This window comes from Oncorhynchus kisutch, unplaced genomic scaffold (assembly GCF_002021735.2).
Source record: "Oncorhynchus kisutch isolate 150728-3 unplaced genomic scaffold, Okis_V2 scaffold735, whole genome shotgun sequence".
Taxonomy (NCBI): Eukaryota; Metazoa; Chordata; class Actinopteri; order Salmoniformes; family Salmonidae; genus Oncorhynchus; species Oncorhynchus kisutch.
Window position 1 is genome coordinate 106,897 of NW_022262680.1, and position 15,339 is coordinate 122,235.

Below are 15,339 nucleotides of genomic sequence, written 5' to 3' on the forward strand. Positions count from 1 at the left end.
CTAAATAACAGGTAGGACCAGCTGAGGGTTTACCTAGCTAAATAACAGGTAGGACCAGCTGAGGGTTTACCTAGCTAAATAACAGGTAGGACCAGCTGAGGGTTTACCTAGCTAAATAACAGGTAGGACCAGAACCAGCTGAGGGTTTAGCTAGCTAAATAACAGGTAGGACCAGCTGAGGGCTTCCCTAGCTAAATAACAGGTAGGACCAGCGGAGGGCTTCCCTAGCTAAATAACAGGTAGGACCAGAACCAGCTGAGGGTTTAGCTAGCTAAATAACAGGTAGGACCAGCTGAGGGCTTACCTTGCTGAATAACAGGTAGGACCAGAACCAGCTGAGGGTTTAGCTAGCTAAATAACAGGTAGGACCAGCTGAGAGTTTACCTAGCTAAATAACAGGTAGGACCAGCTGAGAGTTTACCTAGCTAAATAACAGGTAGGACCAGAACCAGCTGAGGGTTTACCTAGCTAAATAACAGGTAGGACCAGCTGAGGGCTTACCTAGCTAATTAACAGGTAGGACCTGCTGAGAGTTTACCTAGCTAAATAACAGGTAGGACCAGCTGAGGGCTTACCTAGCTGAATAACAGGTAGGACCAGAACCAGCTGAGGGCTTACCTAGCTAAATAACAGGTAGGACCAGGTGAGGGCTTACCTAGCTGAATAACAGGTAGGACCAGAACCAGCTGAGGGCTTACCTAGCTAAATAACAGGTAGGACCAGAACCAGCTGAGGACTTACCTAGCTAAATAACAGGTAGGACCAGCTGAGGGTTTACCTAGCTAAATAACAGGTAGGACCAGCTGAGGGCTTACCTAGCTAAATAACAGGTAGGACCAGAACCAGCTGAGGGTTTACCTAGCTAAATAACAGGTAGGACCAGCTGAGGGCTTACCTAGCTAAATAACAGGTAGGACCAGCTGAGGGTTTACCTAGCTAAATAACAGGTAGGACCAGAACCAGCTGAGGGCTTACCTAGCTAAATAACAGGTAAGACCAGCTGAGGGTTTACCTAGCTAAATAACAGGTAGGACCAGCTGAGGGCTTACCTTGCTGAATAACAGGTAGGACCAGCTGAGGGCTTACCTAGCTGAATAACAGGTAGGACCAGCTGAGGGCTTACCTAGCTGAATAACAGGTAGGACCAGCTGAGGGCTTACCTAGCGTAATAACAGGTAGGACCAGCTGAGGGCTTACCTAGCTGAATAACAGGTAGGACCAGCTGAGGGCTTACCTAGCTAAATAACAGGTAGGACCAGCTGAGGGTTTACCTAGCTAAATAACAGGTAGGACCAGCTGAGGGCTTACCTAGCTAAATAACAGGTAGGACCAGCTGAGGGCTTACCTAGCTAAATAACAGGTAGGACCAGCTGAGGGCTTACCTAGCTATATAACAGGTAGGACCAGAACCAGCTGAGGGCTTACCTAGCTAAATAACAGGTAGGACCAGCTGAGGGCTTACCTAGCTATATAACAGGTAGGACCAGAACCAGCTGAGGGCTTACCTAGCGTAATAACAGGTAGGACCAGCTGAGGGCTTACCTAGCTAAATAACAGGTAGGACCAGCTGAGGGCTTACCTAGCGTAATAACAGGTAGAACCAGCTGAGGGCTTACCTAGCGTAATAACAGGTAGGACCAGCTGAGGGCTTACCTAGCTAAATAACAGGTAGGACCAGCTGAGGGCTTACCTAGCGTAATAACAGGTAGGACCAGCTGAGGGCTTACCTAGCGTAATAACAGGTAGGACCAGCTGAGGGCTTACCTAGCGTAATAACAGGTGGGACCAGCTGAGGGCTTACCTAGCTAAATAACAGGTAGGACCAGAACCAGTTTAGGGCTTACCTAGCTAAATAACAGGTAGGACCAGCTGAGGGCTTACCTAGCGTAATAACAGGTAGGACCAGCAGAGGGCTTACCTAGCTAAATAACAGGTAGGACCAGCTGAGGGCTTACCTAGCGTAATAACAGGTAGGACCAGCAGAGGGCTTACCTAGCTAAATAACAGGTAGGACCAGCTGAGGGCTTACCTAGCTAAATAACAGGTAGGACCAGCTGAGGGCTTACCTAGCGTAATAACAGGTAGGACCAGCTGAGGGCTTACCTAGCGTAATAACAGGTAGGACCAGCTGAGGGCTTACCTAGCGTAATAACAGGTGGGACCAGCTGAGGGCTTACCTAGCTAAATAACAGGTAGGACCAGAACCAGTTTAGGGCTTACCTAGCTAAATAACAGGTAGGACCAGCTGAGGGCTTACCTAGCGTAATAACAGGTAGGACCAGCAGAGGGCTTACCTAGCTAAATAACAGGTAGGACCAGCTGAGGGCTTACCTAGCGTAATAACAGGTAGGACCAGCAGAGGGCTTACCTAGCTAAATAACAGGTAGGACCAGCTGAGGGCTTACCTAGCGTAATAACAGGTGGGACCAGCAGAGGGTTTACCTAGCTAAATAACAGGTAGGACCAGCTGAGGGCTTACCTAGCTAAATAACAGGTAGGACCAGCTGAGGGCTTACCTAGCTAAATAACAGGTAGGACCAGCTGAGGGCTTACCTAGCTAAATAACAGGTGGGACCAGCTGAGGGCTTACCTAGCTAAATAACAGGTAGGACCAGCTGAGGGCTTACCTAGCGTAATAACAGGTGGGACCAGCAGAGGGTTTACCTAGCGTAATAACAGGTAGGACCAGCTGAGGGCTTACCTAGCTAAATAACAGGTAGGACCAGCTGAGGGCTTACCTAGCGTAATAACAGGTAGGACCAGCTGAGGGCTTACCTAGCGTAATAACAGGTGGGACCAGCAGAGGGTTTACCTAGCTGAATAACAGGTGGGACCAGCAGAGGGCTTACCTAGCGTAATAACAGGTAGGACCAGCTGAGGGTTTACCTAGCGTAATAACAGGTAGGACCAGCTGAGGGCTTACCTAGCGTAATAACAGGTAGGACCAGCTGAGGGCTTACCTAGCTAAATAACAGGTAGGACCAGAACCAGCTGAGGGCTTACCTAGCGTAATAACAGGTAGGACCAGCAGAGGGCTTACCTAGCGTAATAACAGGTAGGACCAGCTGAGGGTTTACCTAGCGTAATAACAGGTAGGACCAGCAGAGGGCTTACCTAGCGTAATAACAGGTAGGACCAGCTGAGGGTTTACCTAGCTAAATAACAGGTAGGACCAGCTGAGGGCTTACCTAGCTAAATAACAGGTAGGACCAGCTGAGGGCTTACCTAGCTAAATAATAGGTAGGACCAGCTGAGGGCTTACCTAGCGTAATAACAGGTAGGACCAGCTGAGGGCTTACCTAGCTAAATAACAGGTAGGACCAGCTGAGGGCTTACCTAGCGTAATAACAGGTAGGACCAGCTGAGGGCTTACCTAGCGTAATAACAGGTGGGACCAGCAGAGGGTTTACCTAGCTGAATAACAGGTGGGACCAGCAGAGGGCTTACCTAGCGTAATAACAGGTAGGACCAGCTGAGGGTTTACCTAGCGTAATAACAGGTAGGACCAGCTGAGGGCTTACCTAGCGTAATAACAGGTAGGACCAGCTGAGGGCTTACCTAGCGTAATAACAGGTAGGACCAGCTGAGGGTTTACCTAGCTAAATAACAGGTAGGACCAGCTGAGGGCTTACCTAGCTAAATAACAGGTAGGACCAGCTGAGGGCTTACCTAGCTAAATAACAGGTAGGACCAGCAGAGGGTTTACCTAGCGTAATAACAGGTAGAACCAGCTGAGGGCTTACCTAGCTAAATAACAGGTAGGACCAGCAGAGGGTTTACCTAGCTAAATAACAGGTAGGACCAGCTGAGGGCTTACCTAGCGTAATAACAGGTAGGACCAGCTGAGGGCTTACCTAGCGTAATAACAGGTAGGACCAGCAGAGGGCTTACCTAGCGTAATAACAGGTAGGACCAGCTGAGGGCTTACCTAGCGTAATAACAGGTAGGACCAGCTGAGGGCTTACCTAGCGTAATAACAGGTAGGACCAGCTGAGGGCTTACCTAGCGTAATAACAGGTAGGACCAGCAGAGGGCTTACCTAGCGTAATAACAGGTAGGACCAGCAGAGGGCTTACCTAGCGTAATAACAGGTAGGACCAGCAGAGGGTTTACCTAGCGTAATAACAGGTAGGACCAGCTGAGGGCTTACCTAGCTAAATAACAGGTAGGACCAGCTGAGGGTTTACCTAGCTAAATAACAGGTAGGACCAGCTGAGGGCTTACCTAGCTATATAACAGGTAGGACCAGAACCAGCTGAGGGCTTACCTAGCTAAATAACAGGTAGGACCAGAACCAGCTGAGGGCTTACCTAGCTAAATAACAGGTAGGACCAGAACCAGCTGAGGGCTTACCTAGCTAAATAACAGGTAGGACCAGCTGAGGGTTTACCTAGCTAAATAACAGGTAGGACCAGCTGAGGGCTTACCTAGCTATATAACAGGTAGGACCAGAACCAGCTGAGGGCTTACCTAGCGTAATAACAGGTAGGACCAGCTGAGGGCTTACCTAGCTAAATAACAGGTAGGACCAGCTGATGGCTTACCTAGCGTAATAACAGGTAGGACCAGCTGAGGGCTTACCTAGCGTAATAACAGGTAGGACCAGCTGAGGGCTTACCTAGCGTAATAACAGGTGGGACCAGCTGAGGGCTTACCTAGCTAAATAACAGGTAGGACCAGAACCAGTTTAGGGCTTACCTAGCTAAATAACAGGTAGGACCAGCTGAGGGCTTACCTAGCGTAATAACAGGTAGGACCAGCAGAGGGCTTACCTAGCTAAATAACAGGTAGGACCAGCTGAGGGCTTACCTAGCGTAATAACAGGTAGGACCAGCAGAGGGCTTACCTAGCTAAATAACAGGTAGGACCAGCTGAGGGCTTACCTAGCGTAATAACAGGTGGGACCAGCAGAGGGTTTACCTAGCTAAATAACAGGTAGGACCAGCTGAGGGCTTACCTAGCTAAATAACAGGTAGGACCAGCTGAGGGCTTACCTAGCTAAATAACAGGTAGGACCAGCTGAGGGCTTACCTAGCTAAATAACAGGTGGGACCAGCTGAGGGCTTACCTAGCTAAATAACAGGTAGGACCAGCTGAGGGCTTACCTAGCGTAATAACAGGTGGGACCAGCAGAGGGTTTACCTAGCGTAATAACAGGTAGGACCAGCTGAGGGCTTACCTAGCTAAATAACAGGTAGGACCAGCTGAGGGCTTACCTAGCGTAATAACAGGTAGGACCAGCTGAGGGCTTACCTAGCGTAATAACAGGTGGGACCAGCAGAGGGTTTACCTAGCTGAATAACAGGTGGGACCAGCAGAGGGCTTACCTAGCGTAATAACAGGTAGGACCAGCTGAGGGTTTACCTAGCGTAATAACAGGTAGGACCAGCTGAGGGCTTACCTAGCGTAATAACAGGTAGGACCAGCTGAGGGCTTACCTAGCTAAATAACAGGTAGGACCAGAACCAGCTGAGGGCTTACCTAGCGTAATAACAGGTAGGACCAGCAGAGGGCTTACCTAGCGTAATAACAGGTAGGACCAGCTGAGGGTTTACCTAGCGTAATAACAGGTAGGACCAGCAGAGGGCTTACCTAGCGTAATAACAGGTAGGACCAGCTGAGGGTTTACCTAGCTAAATAACAGGTAGGACCAGCTGAGGGCTTACCTAGCTAAATAACAGGTAGGACCAGCTGAGGGCTTACCTAGCTAAATAACAGGTAGGACCAGCTGAGGGCTTACCTAGCTAAATAACAGGTAGGACCAGCTTAGGGCTTACCTAGCGTAATAACAGGTAGGACCAGCTGAGGGCTTACCTAGCTAAATAACAGGTAGGACCAGCTGAGGGCTTACCTAGCGTAATAACAGGTAGGACCAGCTGAGGGCTTACCTAGCGTAATAACAGGTGGGACCAGCAGAGGGTTTACCTAGCTGAATAACAGGTGGGACCAGCAGAGGGCTTACCTAGCGTAATAACAGGTAGGACCAGCTGAGGGTTTACCTAGCGTAATAACAGGTAGGACCAGCTGAGGGCTTACCTAGCGTAATAACAGGTAGGACCAGCTGAGGGCTTACCTAGCGTAATAACAGGTAGGACCAGAACCAGCTGAGGGCTTACCTAGCGTAATAACAGGTAGGACCAGCAGAGGGCTTACCTAGCGTAATAACAGGTAGGACCAGCTGAGGGTTTACCTAGCGTAATAACAGGTAGGACCAGCAGAGGGCTTACCTAGCGTAATAACAGGTAGGACCAGCTGAGGGTTTACCTAGCTAAATAACAGGTAGGACCAGCTGAGGGCTTACCTAGCTAAATAACAGGTAGGACCAGCTGAGGGCTTACCTAGCTAAATAATAGGTAGGACCAGCTGAGGGCTTACCTAGCGTAATAACAGGTAGGACCAGCTGAGGGCTTACCTAGCTAAATAACAGGTAGGACCAGCTGAGGGCTTACCTAGCGTAATAACAGGTAGGACCAGCTGAGGGCTTACCTAGCGTAATAACAGGTAGGACCAGCTGAGGGTTTACCTAGCTAAATAACAGGTAGGACCAGCTGAGGGCTTACCTAGCTAAATAACAGGTAGGACCAGCTGAGGGCTTACCTAGCTAAATAACAGGTAGGACCAGCAGAGGGTTTACCTAGCGTAATAACAGGTAGGACCAGCTGAGGGCTTACCTAGCGTAATAACAGGTAGGACCAGCTGAGGGTTTACCTAGCGTAATAACAGGTAGGACCAGCTGAGGGCTTACCTAGCGTAATAACAGGTAGGACCAGCTGAGGGCTTACCTAGCGTAATAACAGGTAGGACCAGAACCAGCTGAGGGCTTACCTAGCGTAATAACAGGTAGGACCAGCAGAGGGCTTACCTAGCGTAATAACAGGTAGGACCAGCTGAGGGTTTACCTAGCGTAATAACAGGTAGAACCAGCTGAGGGCTTACCTAGCTAAATAACAGGTAGGACCAGCAGAGGGTTTACCTAGCTAAATAACAGGTAGGACCAGCTGAGGGCTTACCTAGCGTAATAACAGGTAGGACCAGCTGAGGGCTTACCTAGCGTAATAACAGGTAGGACCAGCAGAGGGCTTACCTAGCGTAATAACAGGTAGGACCAGCTGAGGGCTTACCTAGCGTAATAACAGGTAGGACCAGCTGAGGGCTTACCTAGCGTAATAACAGGTAGGACCAGCTGAGGGCTTACCTAGCGTAATAACAGGTAGGACCAGCAGAGGGCTTACCTAGCGTAATAACAGGTAGGACCAGCAGAGGGCTTACCTAGCGTAATAACAGGTAGGACCAGCAGAGGGTTTACCTAGCGTAATAACAGGTAGGACCAGCTGAGGGCTTACCTAGCTAAATAACAGGTAGCACCAGCTGAGGGTTTACCTAGCTAAATAACAGGTAGGACCAGCTGAGGGCTTACCTAGCTATATAACAGGTAGGACCAGAACCAGCTGAGGGCTTACCTAGCTAAATAACAGGTAGGACCAGAACCAGCTGAGGGCTTACCTAGCTAAATAACAGGTAGGACCAGAACCAGCTGAGGGCTTACCTAGCTAAATAACAGGTAGGACCAGCTGAGGGTTTACCTAGCTAAATAACAGGTAGGACCAGCTGAGGGCTTACCTAGCTATATAACAGGTAGGACCAGAACCAGCTGAGGGCTTACCTAGCGTAATAACAGGTAGGACCAGCTGAGGGCTTACCTAGCTAAATAACAGGTAGGACCAGCTGATGGCTTACCTAGCGTAATAACAGGTAGGACCAGCTGAGGGCTTACCTAGCGTAATAACAGGTAGGACCAGCTGAGGGCTTACCTAGCGTAATAACAGGTGGGACCAGCTGAGGGCTTACCTAGCTAAATAACAGGTAGGACCAGAACCAGTTTAGGGCTTACCTAGCTAAATAACAGGTAGGACCAGCTGAGGGCTTACCTAGCGTAATAACAGGTAGGACCAGCAGAGGGCTTACCTAGCTAAATAACAGGTAGGACCAGCTGAGGGCTTACCTAGCGTAATAACAGGTAGGACCAGCAGAGGGCTTACCTAGCTAAATAACAGGTAGGACCAGCTGAGGGCTTACCTAGCGTAATAACAGGTGGGACCAGCAGAGGGTTTACCTAGCTAAATAACAGGTAGGACCAGCTGAGGGCTTACCTAGCTAAATAACAGGTAGGACCAGCTGAGGGCTTACCTAGCTAAATAACAGGTAGGACCAGCTGAGGGCTTACCTAGCTAAATAACAGGTGGGACCAGCTGAGGGCTTACCTAGCTAAATAACAGGTAGGACCAGCTGAGGGCTTACCTAGCGTAATAACAGGTGGGACCAGCAGAGGGTTTACCTAGCGTAATAACAGGTAGGACCAGCTGAGGGCTTACCTAGCTAAATAACAGGTAGGACCAGCTGAGGGCTTACCTAGCGTAATAACAGGTAGGACCAGCTGAGGGCTTACCTAGCGTAATAACAGGTGGGACCAGCAGAGGGTTTACCTAGCTGAATAACAGGTGGGACCAGCAGAGGGCTTACCTAGCGTAATAACAGGTAGGACCAGCTGAGGGTTTACCTAGCGTAATAACAGGTAGGACCAGCTGAGGGCTTACCTAGCTAAATAACAGGTAGGACCAGAACCAGCTGAGGGCTTACCTAGCGTAATAACAGGTAGGACCAGCAGAGGGCTTACCTAGCGTAATAACAGGTAGGACCAGCTGAGGGTTTACCTAGCGTAATAACAGGTAGGACCAGCAGAGGGCTTACCTAGCGTAATAACAGGTAGGACCAGCTGAGGGTTTACCTAGCTAAATAACAGGTAGGACCAGCTGAGGGCTTACCTAGCTAAATAACAGGTAGGACCAGCTGAGGGCTTACCTAGCTAAATAACAGGTAGGACCAGCTGAGGGCTTACCTAGCTAAATAACAGGTAGGACCAGCTGAGGGCTTACCTAGCGTAATAACAGGTAGGACCAGCTGAGGGCTTACCTAGCTAAATAACAGGTAGGACCAGCTGAGGGCTTACCTAGCGTAATAACAGGTAGGACCAGCTGAGGGCTTACCTAGCGTAATAACAGGTGGGACCAGCAGAGGGTTTACCTAGCTGAATAACAGGTGGGACCAGCAGAGGGCTTACCTAGCGTAATAACAGGTAGGACCAGCTGAGGGTTTACCTAGCGTAATAACAGGTAGGACCAGCTGAGGGCTTACCTAGCGTAATAACAGGTAGGACCAGCTGAGGGCTTACCTAGCGTAATAACAGGTAGGACCAGCTGAGGGTTTACCTAGCTAAATAACAGGTAGGACCAGCTGAGGGCTTACCTAGCTAAATAACAGGTAGGACCAGCTGAGGGCTTACCTAGCTAAATAACAGGTAGGACCAGCAGAGGGTTTACCTAGCGTAATAACAGGTAGAACCAGCTGAGGGCTTACCTAGCTAAATAACAGGTAGGACCAGCAGAGGGTTTACCTAGCTAAATAACAGGTAGGACCAGCTGAGGGCTTACCTAGCGTAATAACAGGTAGGACCAGCTGAGGGCTTACCTAGCGTAATAACAGGTAGGACCAGCAGAGGGCTTACCTAGCGTAATAACAGGTAGGACCAGCTGAGGGCTTACCTAGCGTAATAACAGGTAGGACCAGCTGAGGGCTTACCTAGCGTAATAACAGGTAGGACCAGCTGAGGGCTTACCTAGCGTAATAACAGGTAGGACCAGCAGAGGGCTTACCTAGCGTAATAACAGGTAGGACCAGCAGAGGGCTTACCTAGCGTAATAACAGGTAGGACCAGCAGAGGGCTTACCTAGCGTAATAACAGGTAGGACCAGCTGAGGGCTTACCTAGCTAAATAACAGGTAGGACCAGCTGAGGGTTTACCTAGCGTAATAACAGGTAGGACCAGCAGAGGGCTTACCTAGCGTAATAACAGGTAGGACCAGCAGAGGGCTTACCTAGCGTAATAACAGGTAGGACCAGCAGAGGGCTTACCTAGCGTAATAACAGGTAGGACCAGCAGAGGGCTTACCTAGCGTAATAACAGGTAGGACCAGCAGAGGGTTTACCTAGCGTAATAACAGGTAGGACCAGCAGAGGGTTTACCTAGCGTAATAACAGGTAGGACCAGCTGAGGGTTTACCTAGCTGAATAACAGGTGGGACCAGCAGAGGGCTTACCTAGCGTAATAACAGGTAGGACCAGCAGAGGGCTTACCTAGCGTAATAACAGGTAGGACCAGCAGAGGGCTTACCTAGCGTAATAACAGGTAGGACCAGCAGAGGGCTTACCTAGCGTAATAACAGGTAGGACCAACTGAGGGCTTACCTAGCGTAATAACAGGTAGGACCAGAACCAGCTGAGGGTTTACCTAGCGTAATAACAGGTAGGACCAGCTGAGGGCTTACCTAGCGTAATAAGATGGTAATAATCGTGACTGCTTTAATAGTTTTTGTCATAGGGTATTAAGACGTTCGTATTCAGTCCGCCATGTTTTACAGTATTACATGATGAGTGAGTGCATTTGAGTACAGCAAGGCGTGACTGTACAGTCCCCCTCTGATGGAGGGAGAGAGAGAGGGATGGATGGAAGGCAGAACCCGACTGAGAAAGACAGGAAGGAAGGGAGGATAATCCCTTAACAGCGGAAGGCTGTAGGAAACAAGGGGTGAAGATACAGGGTTCGTCCCAAATGGCACCCTATTCCATGTTTTATAGTGCACTGCTTTTGTCCAGGTTCCATAGAGCTCTGGTTGAAAGTAGTGCGCACTAATAGGGAATTAGGGTGCCTTTTGGAACACAGCCACAGTTCCTCTACTGTCTGTTCAGGAACAGCCTTGGTTGGAGCAGAGCCACAGATGTACTATATAGTTTAAATATAGTATTATACTGTATCTATCCATGGCTCTGTGTGGGCTGGGGTCATCAGAAGGGCTCACTACTTCCTGATGGACAGGATGTCCTCCCTACTCTAGTACAGTGTTCAAATCCAGCCACTTCCTGGAAGGAAGGAATTAGTAGCTGAGAGATCTGGTTGTCTGGATCCGTTCTGATGTGAACCGATGTGGACCTGACCTCGGAAACCCAGACTTCTCACAGTACTTCCAATAGTGGAGTGATCGAGACAACGGGGTTTTTAGAAGGCTGGCTACACTCTAGACAACTGTAGTCCTCACCCTAATGCTAAACATCTCTCTCTCTCTGTCTCTCTCTCCTCTCTTTCTCTCTCCTCTCTCTCTCTCCTCTCTTTCTCTCTCCTCTCTTTCATCTCTCCTCTGTCTCTCTCTCCTCTGTCTCTCTCTCCTCTCTCTCTCTCTCTCTCTCTCTCTCCTCTCTTTCATCTCTCTCTTTCATCTCTCTCTCTCTGTCTCTCTCTCCTCTCTCTCTGTCTATCTCTCTCTCTCTCTCTCTCTCTCTCTCTCTCTCTCTCTGTCTCCCTCTCCCTCTCCTCTCTCTCTCTCTCTCTCTCTGTTTCTGTTTCTGTCTCTCTCTCCTCTCTCCCTCTCCTCTCTCTGTCTCTGTCGCTGTCTCTGTCTCTGTCTCTGTCTCTGTCTCTGTCTCTGTCTCCTCTCCTCTCCTCTCTCCTCTCCTCTCCTCTCCTCTCCTCTCCTCTCCTCTCCTCTCCTCTCCTCTCCTCTCCTCTCCTCTCCTCTCCTCTCCTCTCCTCTCCTCTCCTCTCCTCTCCTCTCCTCTCCTCTCCTCTCCTGTCTCTGTGTCTCTGTCTCTGTGTCTCTGTCTCTGTGTCTCTGTCTCTGTCTCTGTCTCTGTCTCCCTCTCCCTCTCCTCTCTCTCTGTCTCCCTCTCCTCTCTCTCTCTCTCTCTGTCTCTGTTTCTGTCTCTCTCTCATCTCTCCCTCTCCTCTCTCTCTCTCCCACCAGGTGTCTCATTGATCATGTGGAAAGGTCTGTACACAGCAGAGAAGGCCATTATCCAGTGGACCCTGCTGACAGAGGCCTGCCTCTTGTCTGTCCAGTTCCTGGGTGAGGGATCCGTTGTTCTATCCTAATATCCATTTACTAACAACACAAACTAACGACTGTGCAGTAAGGATGCACTGGGCTTCACCTATTGGTTTATGATTGGATCTGTAGGTTACAGGATTGTCTATGATCAGTAATAGTAGTGTCTATGATCAGTAACAGGATTGTCTATGATCAGTTGTTTACAGTAATAGTAGTGGCTATGATCAGTTGTTTACAGTAACAGTAGTGGCTATGATCAGTAACAGTAGTGGCTATGATCAGTAACAGTAGTGGCTATGATCAGTAACAGTAGTGGCTATGATCAGTAACAGTAGTGGCTATGATCAGTAACAGTAGTGGCTATGATCAGTAACAGTAGTGGCTATGATCAGTAACAGTAGTGGCTATGATCAGTAACAGTAGTGTGTATTTAGGGAGGGACTGAGAGTCCAGGCGAGTCCATGTTATATCCTCCCGTCTCCTCTAATACTTCAATAAGAGACATTCACACATCAGTGGAAAATCAATCTCTGTTCAGTCCTGCAGTGTCGACTGAAGGGAAGTCTGGGGCCGTATATGTACTGTATCAAAGTAGGACAACTGATCTGGGATCAGTTTAACCTTTTAGATTGTAATGAATAACATTACATGGACGAGGGGACCAGGAGCCGTATGTACTGTATCAAAGTAGGACTGCTGATCTAGGATCAGTTTAACCTTTTAGAGTGTTATGAGTAAGATCAGAGACAATGAGGGATCTGATTCTAGATCAGTACTCCCGCTCTGAGATGCTTGATATATATGAGCCCTGAAGTGAACTGCAGGATGAGGGTGTTGCCACGAGAAAAGGTCAATGACAGTAAAGCCCATTGAATTGAATTGAATTGAATTGAATTGACTGAGAGTGAAGTTCCATCTAGTGGTCCAGATGATCACATATACAGTGCCTTCAGAAGGTATTCAGACCCCTTGACTTTTTCTACATTTTGCTACGTTAAATCCTTATTCTAAAAATGGATTCATTAAAAAAAAATCCTTACCAATCTAAACACAATGGGGCGGCAGGGTAGCCTAGTGGTTAGAGTGGAGGGGCGGCAGGGTAGCCTAGTGGTTAGAGTGGAGGGGCGGCACAATACCCCATAATGACATCACAATACCCCATAATGACATCACAATACCCCATAATGACATCACAATACCCCATAATGACATCACAATACCCCATAATGACATCACAATACCCCATAATGACATCACAATACCCCATAATGACATCACAATACCCCATAATGACATCACAATACCCCATAATGACATCACAATACCCCATAATGACATCACAATACCCCATAATGACAAAGCGTAAACAGGTTTTTAGAACATTTTTGCAAATTTTATAACAAATTCAACTGAAATACAAAACTGAAAGACCTTCTTTACATTAGTATTCAGACTCTTTGCTATGAGACTCCAAATTGAGCTCAGGTGCATCCTGTTTCCATTGAACATCCTTGAGATGTTTCTACAACTTGGAGTCCACCTGTGGTCAATTCAATGATTTGGAAAGGCACACACCTGTCTATTTAAGGTCCCACAGTTGACAGTGTATGTCAGAGAAAAAAACCAAGCCATTGAGGTTGAAGGAATTGTCCGTAGAGCTCAGAGACAGAATTGTGTCGAGGCACTGATCTGGGGAAGGGTACCAAAAAATGTCTGCAGCATTGAAGGTCCCCAAGAACACAGTGGCTTCCATCATTCTTAAATGGAAGAAGTTTGGAACCACCAAGACTCTTCCTAGAGCTGGCCGCCCGGACAAACTGAGCAATCGTTGAAGGGCCTTGGTCAGGGAGGTGCCCAATAACCTGATGGTCACTCTGACAGAGCTCCACAGAGTTCCTCTGTGGAGATGGGAGAACCTTCCAGAAGGACAACTATTTCTCCAGCACTCCACCAATCAGGCTTTTATGGTTGGGTGGCCAGACGGAAGCTACTCCTCAGTAAAAGGCACACGACAGCCCGCTTGGAGTTTGCCAAAAGGCACCTAAAGACTCTGACCATGAGAAAAAAGATTCTCTGGTCTGATGAAACCAAGATTGAACTCTTTGGCCTGAATGCCAAGCGTCACGTCTAGAGGAAACCTGGCACCATCTCTACAGTGAAGCATGATGGTGGCAGCATCATACTGTGGGGATGATTTTCAGCGGCAGGGACTGGAAGACTAGTTAGGATTGAGGCAAGGATGAACGGAGCAAAGTACAGAGAGATCCTTGATGAAAACCTGCTCCAGAGGGCTCAGGACCTCAGACTGGGGCGAAGGTTCACCACCCAACAGGACAAAGACCCTAAGCACCCACCCAAGACAACGCAGGAGGGGCTTCAGGAAAAGTCTCTGAATGTCCTTGACTGACCCAGCCAGAGCCCAGACTTGAACCGGATCAAACATCTCTGGAGAGACGCTCCACATCCAACCTGACAGAGGTTGAGAGGATCTGCAGAGATGAATGGGAGAAACCTCCCAAATACAGGTGTGCCAAGCTTGTAAATTCATACTCAAACTCAAGGCTGTAATCGCTGCCAAAGGTGCTTAAACAAAGTCCTGAGTAAAAGGTCTGAATACTGATGTAAATGTGATATGTCCGTTTAAAATATATACAGTGCCTTGCGAAAGTATTCGGACCCCTTGAACTTTGCGACCTTTTGCCACATTTCAGGCTTCAAACAAATAAACATATCCAGGTGTTAGAAAGTCAAAGTCCAGACCTGAATCTAATCGAGAATCTGTGGAAAGAACTGAAAACTGCTGTTCACAAATGCTCTCCATCCAACCTCACTGAGCTCGAGCTGTTTTGCAAGGAGGAATGGGAAAAAATTTCAGTCTTGATGTGCAAAATTGATAGAGACATACCCCAAGCGACTTACCTCTGTAATCGCAGCAAAAGGTGGCGCTACAAAGTATTAACTTAAGGGGGCTGAATTATTTTGCACGCCCAATTTTTCAGTTTTTGATTTGTTAAAAAAGTTTGAAATATCCAATAAATGTTGTTCCACTTCATGATTGTGTCCCACTTGTTGTTGATTCTTCACAAAAAAATACAGTTTTATATCTTTTTTTGAAGCCTGAAATGTGGCAAAAGGTCGCAAAGTTCAAGGGGGCCGAATACTTTCGCAAGGCACTGTATACATATATTATTAATTAGCAACAATTTCTAAAAACCTGTGTTTGCTTGGTCATCATCGTAGGACCTGAGCCCTAGGACCATGCCCCAGGACTACCTGACATGATGACTCCTTGCTGTCCCCAGTCCACCTGACCGTGCTGCTGCTCCAGTTTCAACTGTTCTGCCTTATTATTATTGGACCATGCTGGTCATTTATAAACATTTGAACATCTTGGCCATGTTCT

General features: G+C 48.2%; 1 protein-coding gene across 3 annotated transcripts in view; it reads left to right on the plus strand.

Annotated features, from left to right (window-relative positions):
- LOC116361729 (tumor protein p53-inducible protein 11-like) overlaps window positions 1–15,339 on the plus strand; it is a 76,495-nt gene that overhangs the window by 57,197 nt on the left and 3,959 nt on the right. For all 3 annotated transcript variants that reach the window (XM_031816047.1, XM_031816049.1, XM_031816048.1), the window contains one exon: window positions 11,853–11,954. In XM_031816047.1, the coding sequence (XP_031671907.1) occupies window positions 11,853–11,954 (102 nt within the window). The remainder of the gene's footprint in view (window positions 1–11,852; window positions 11,955–15,339) is intronic.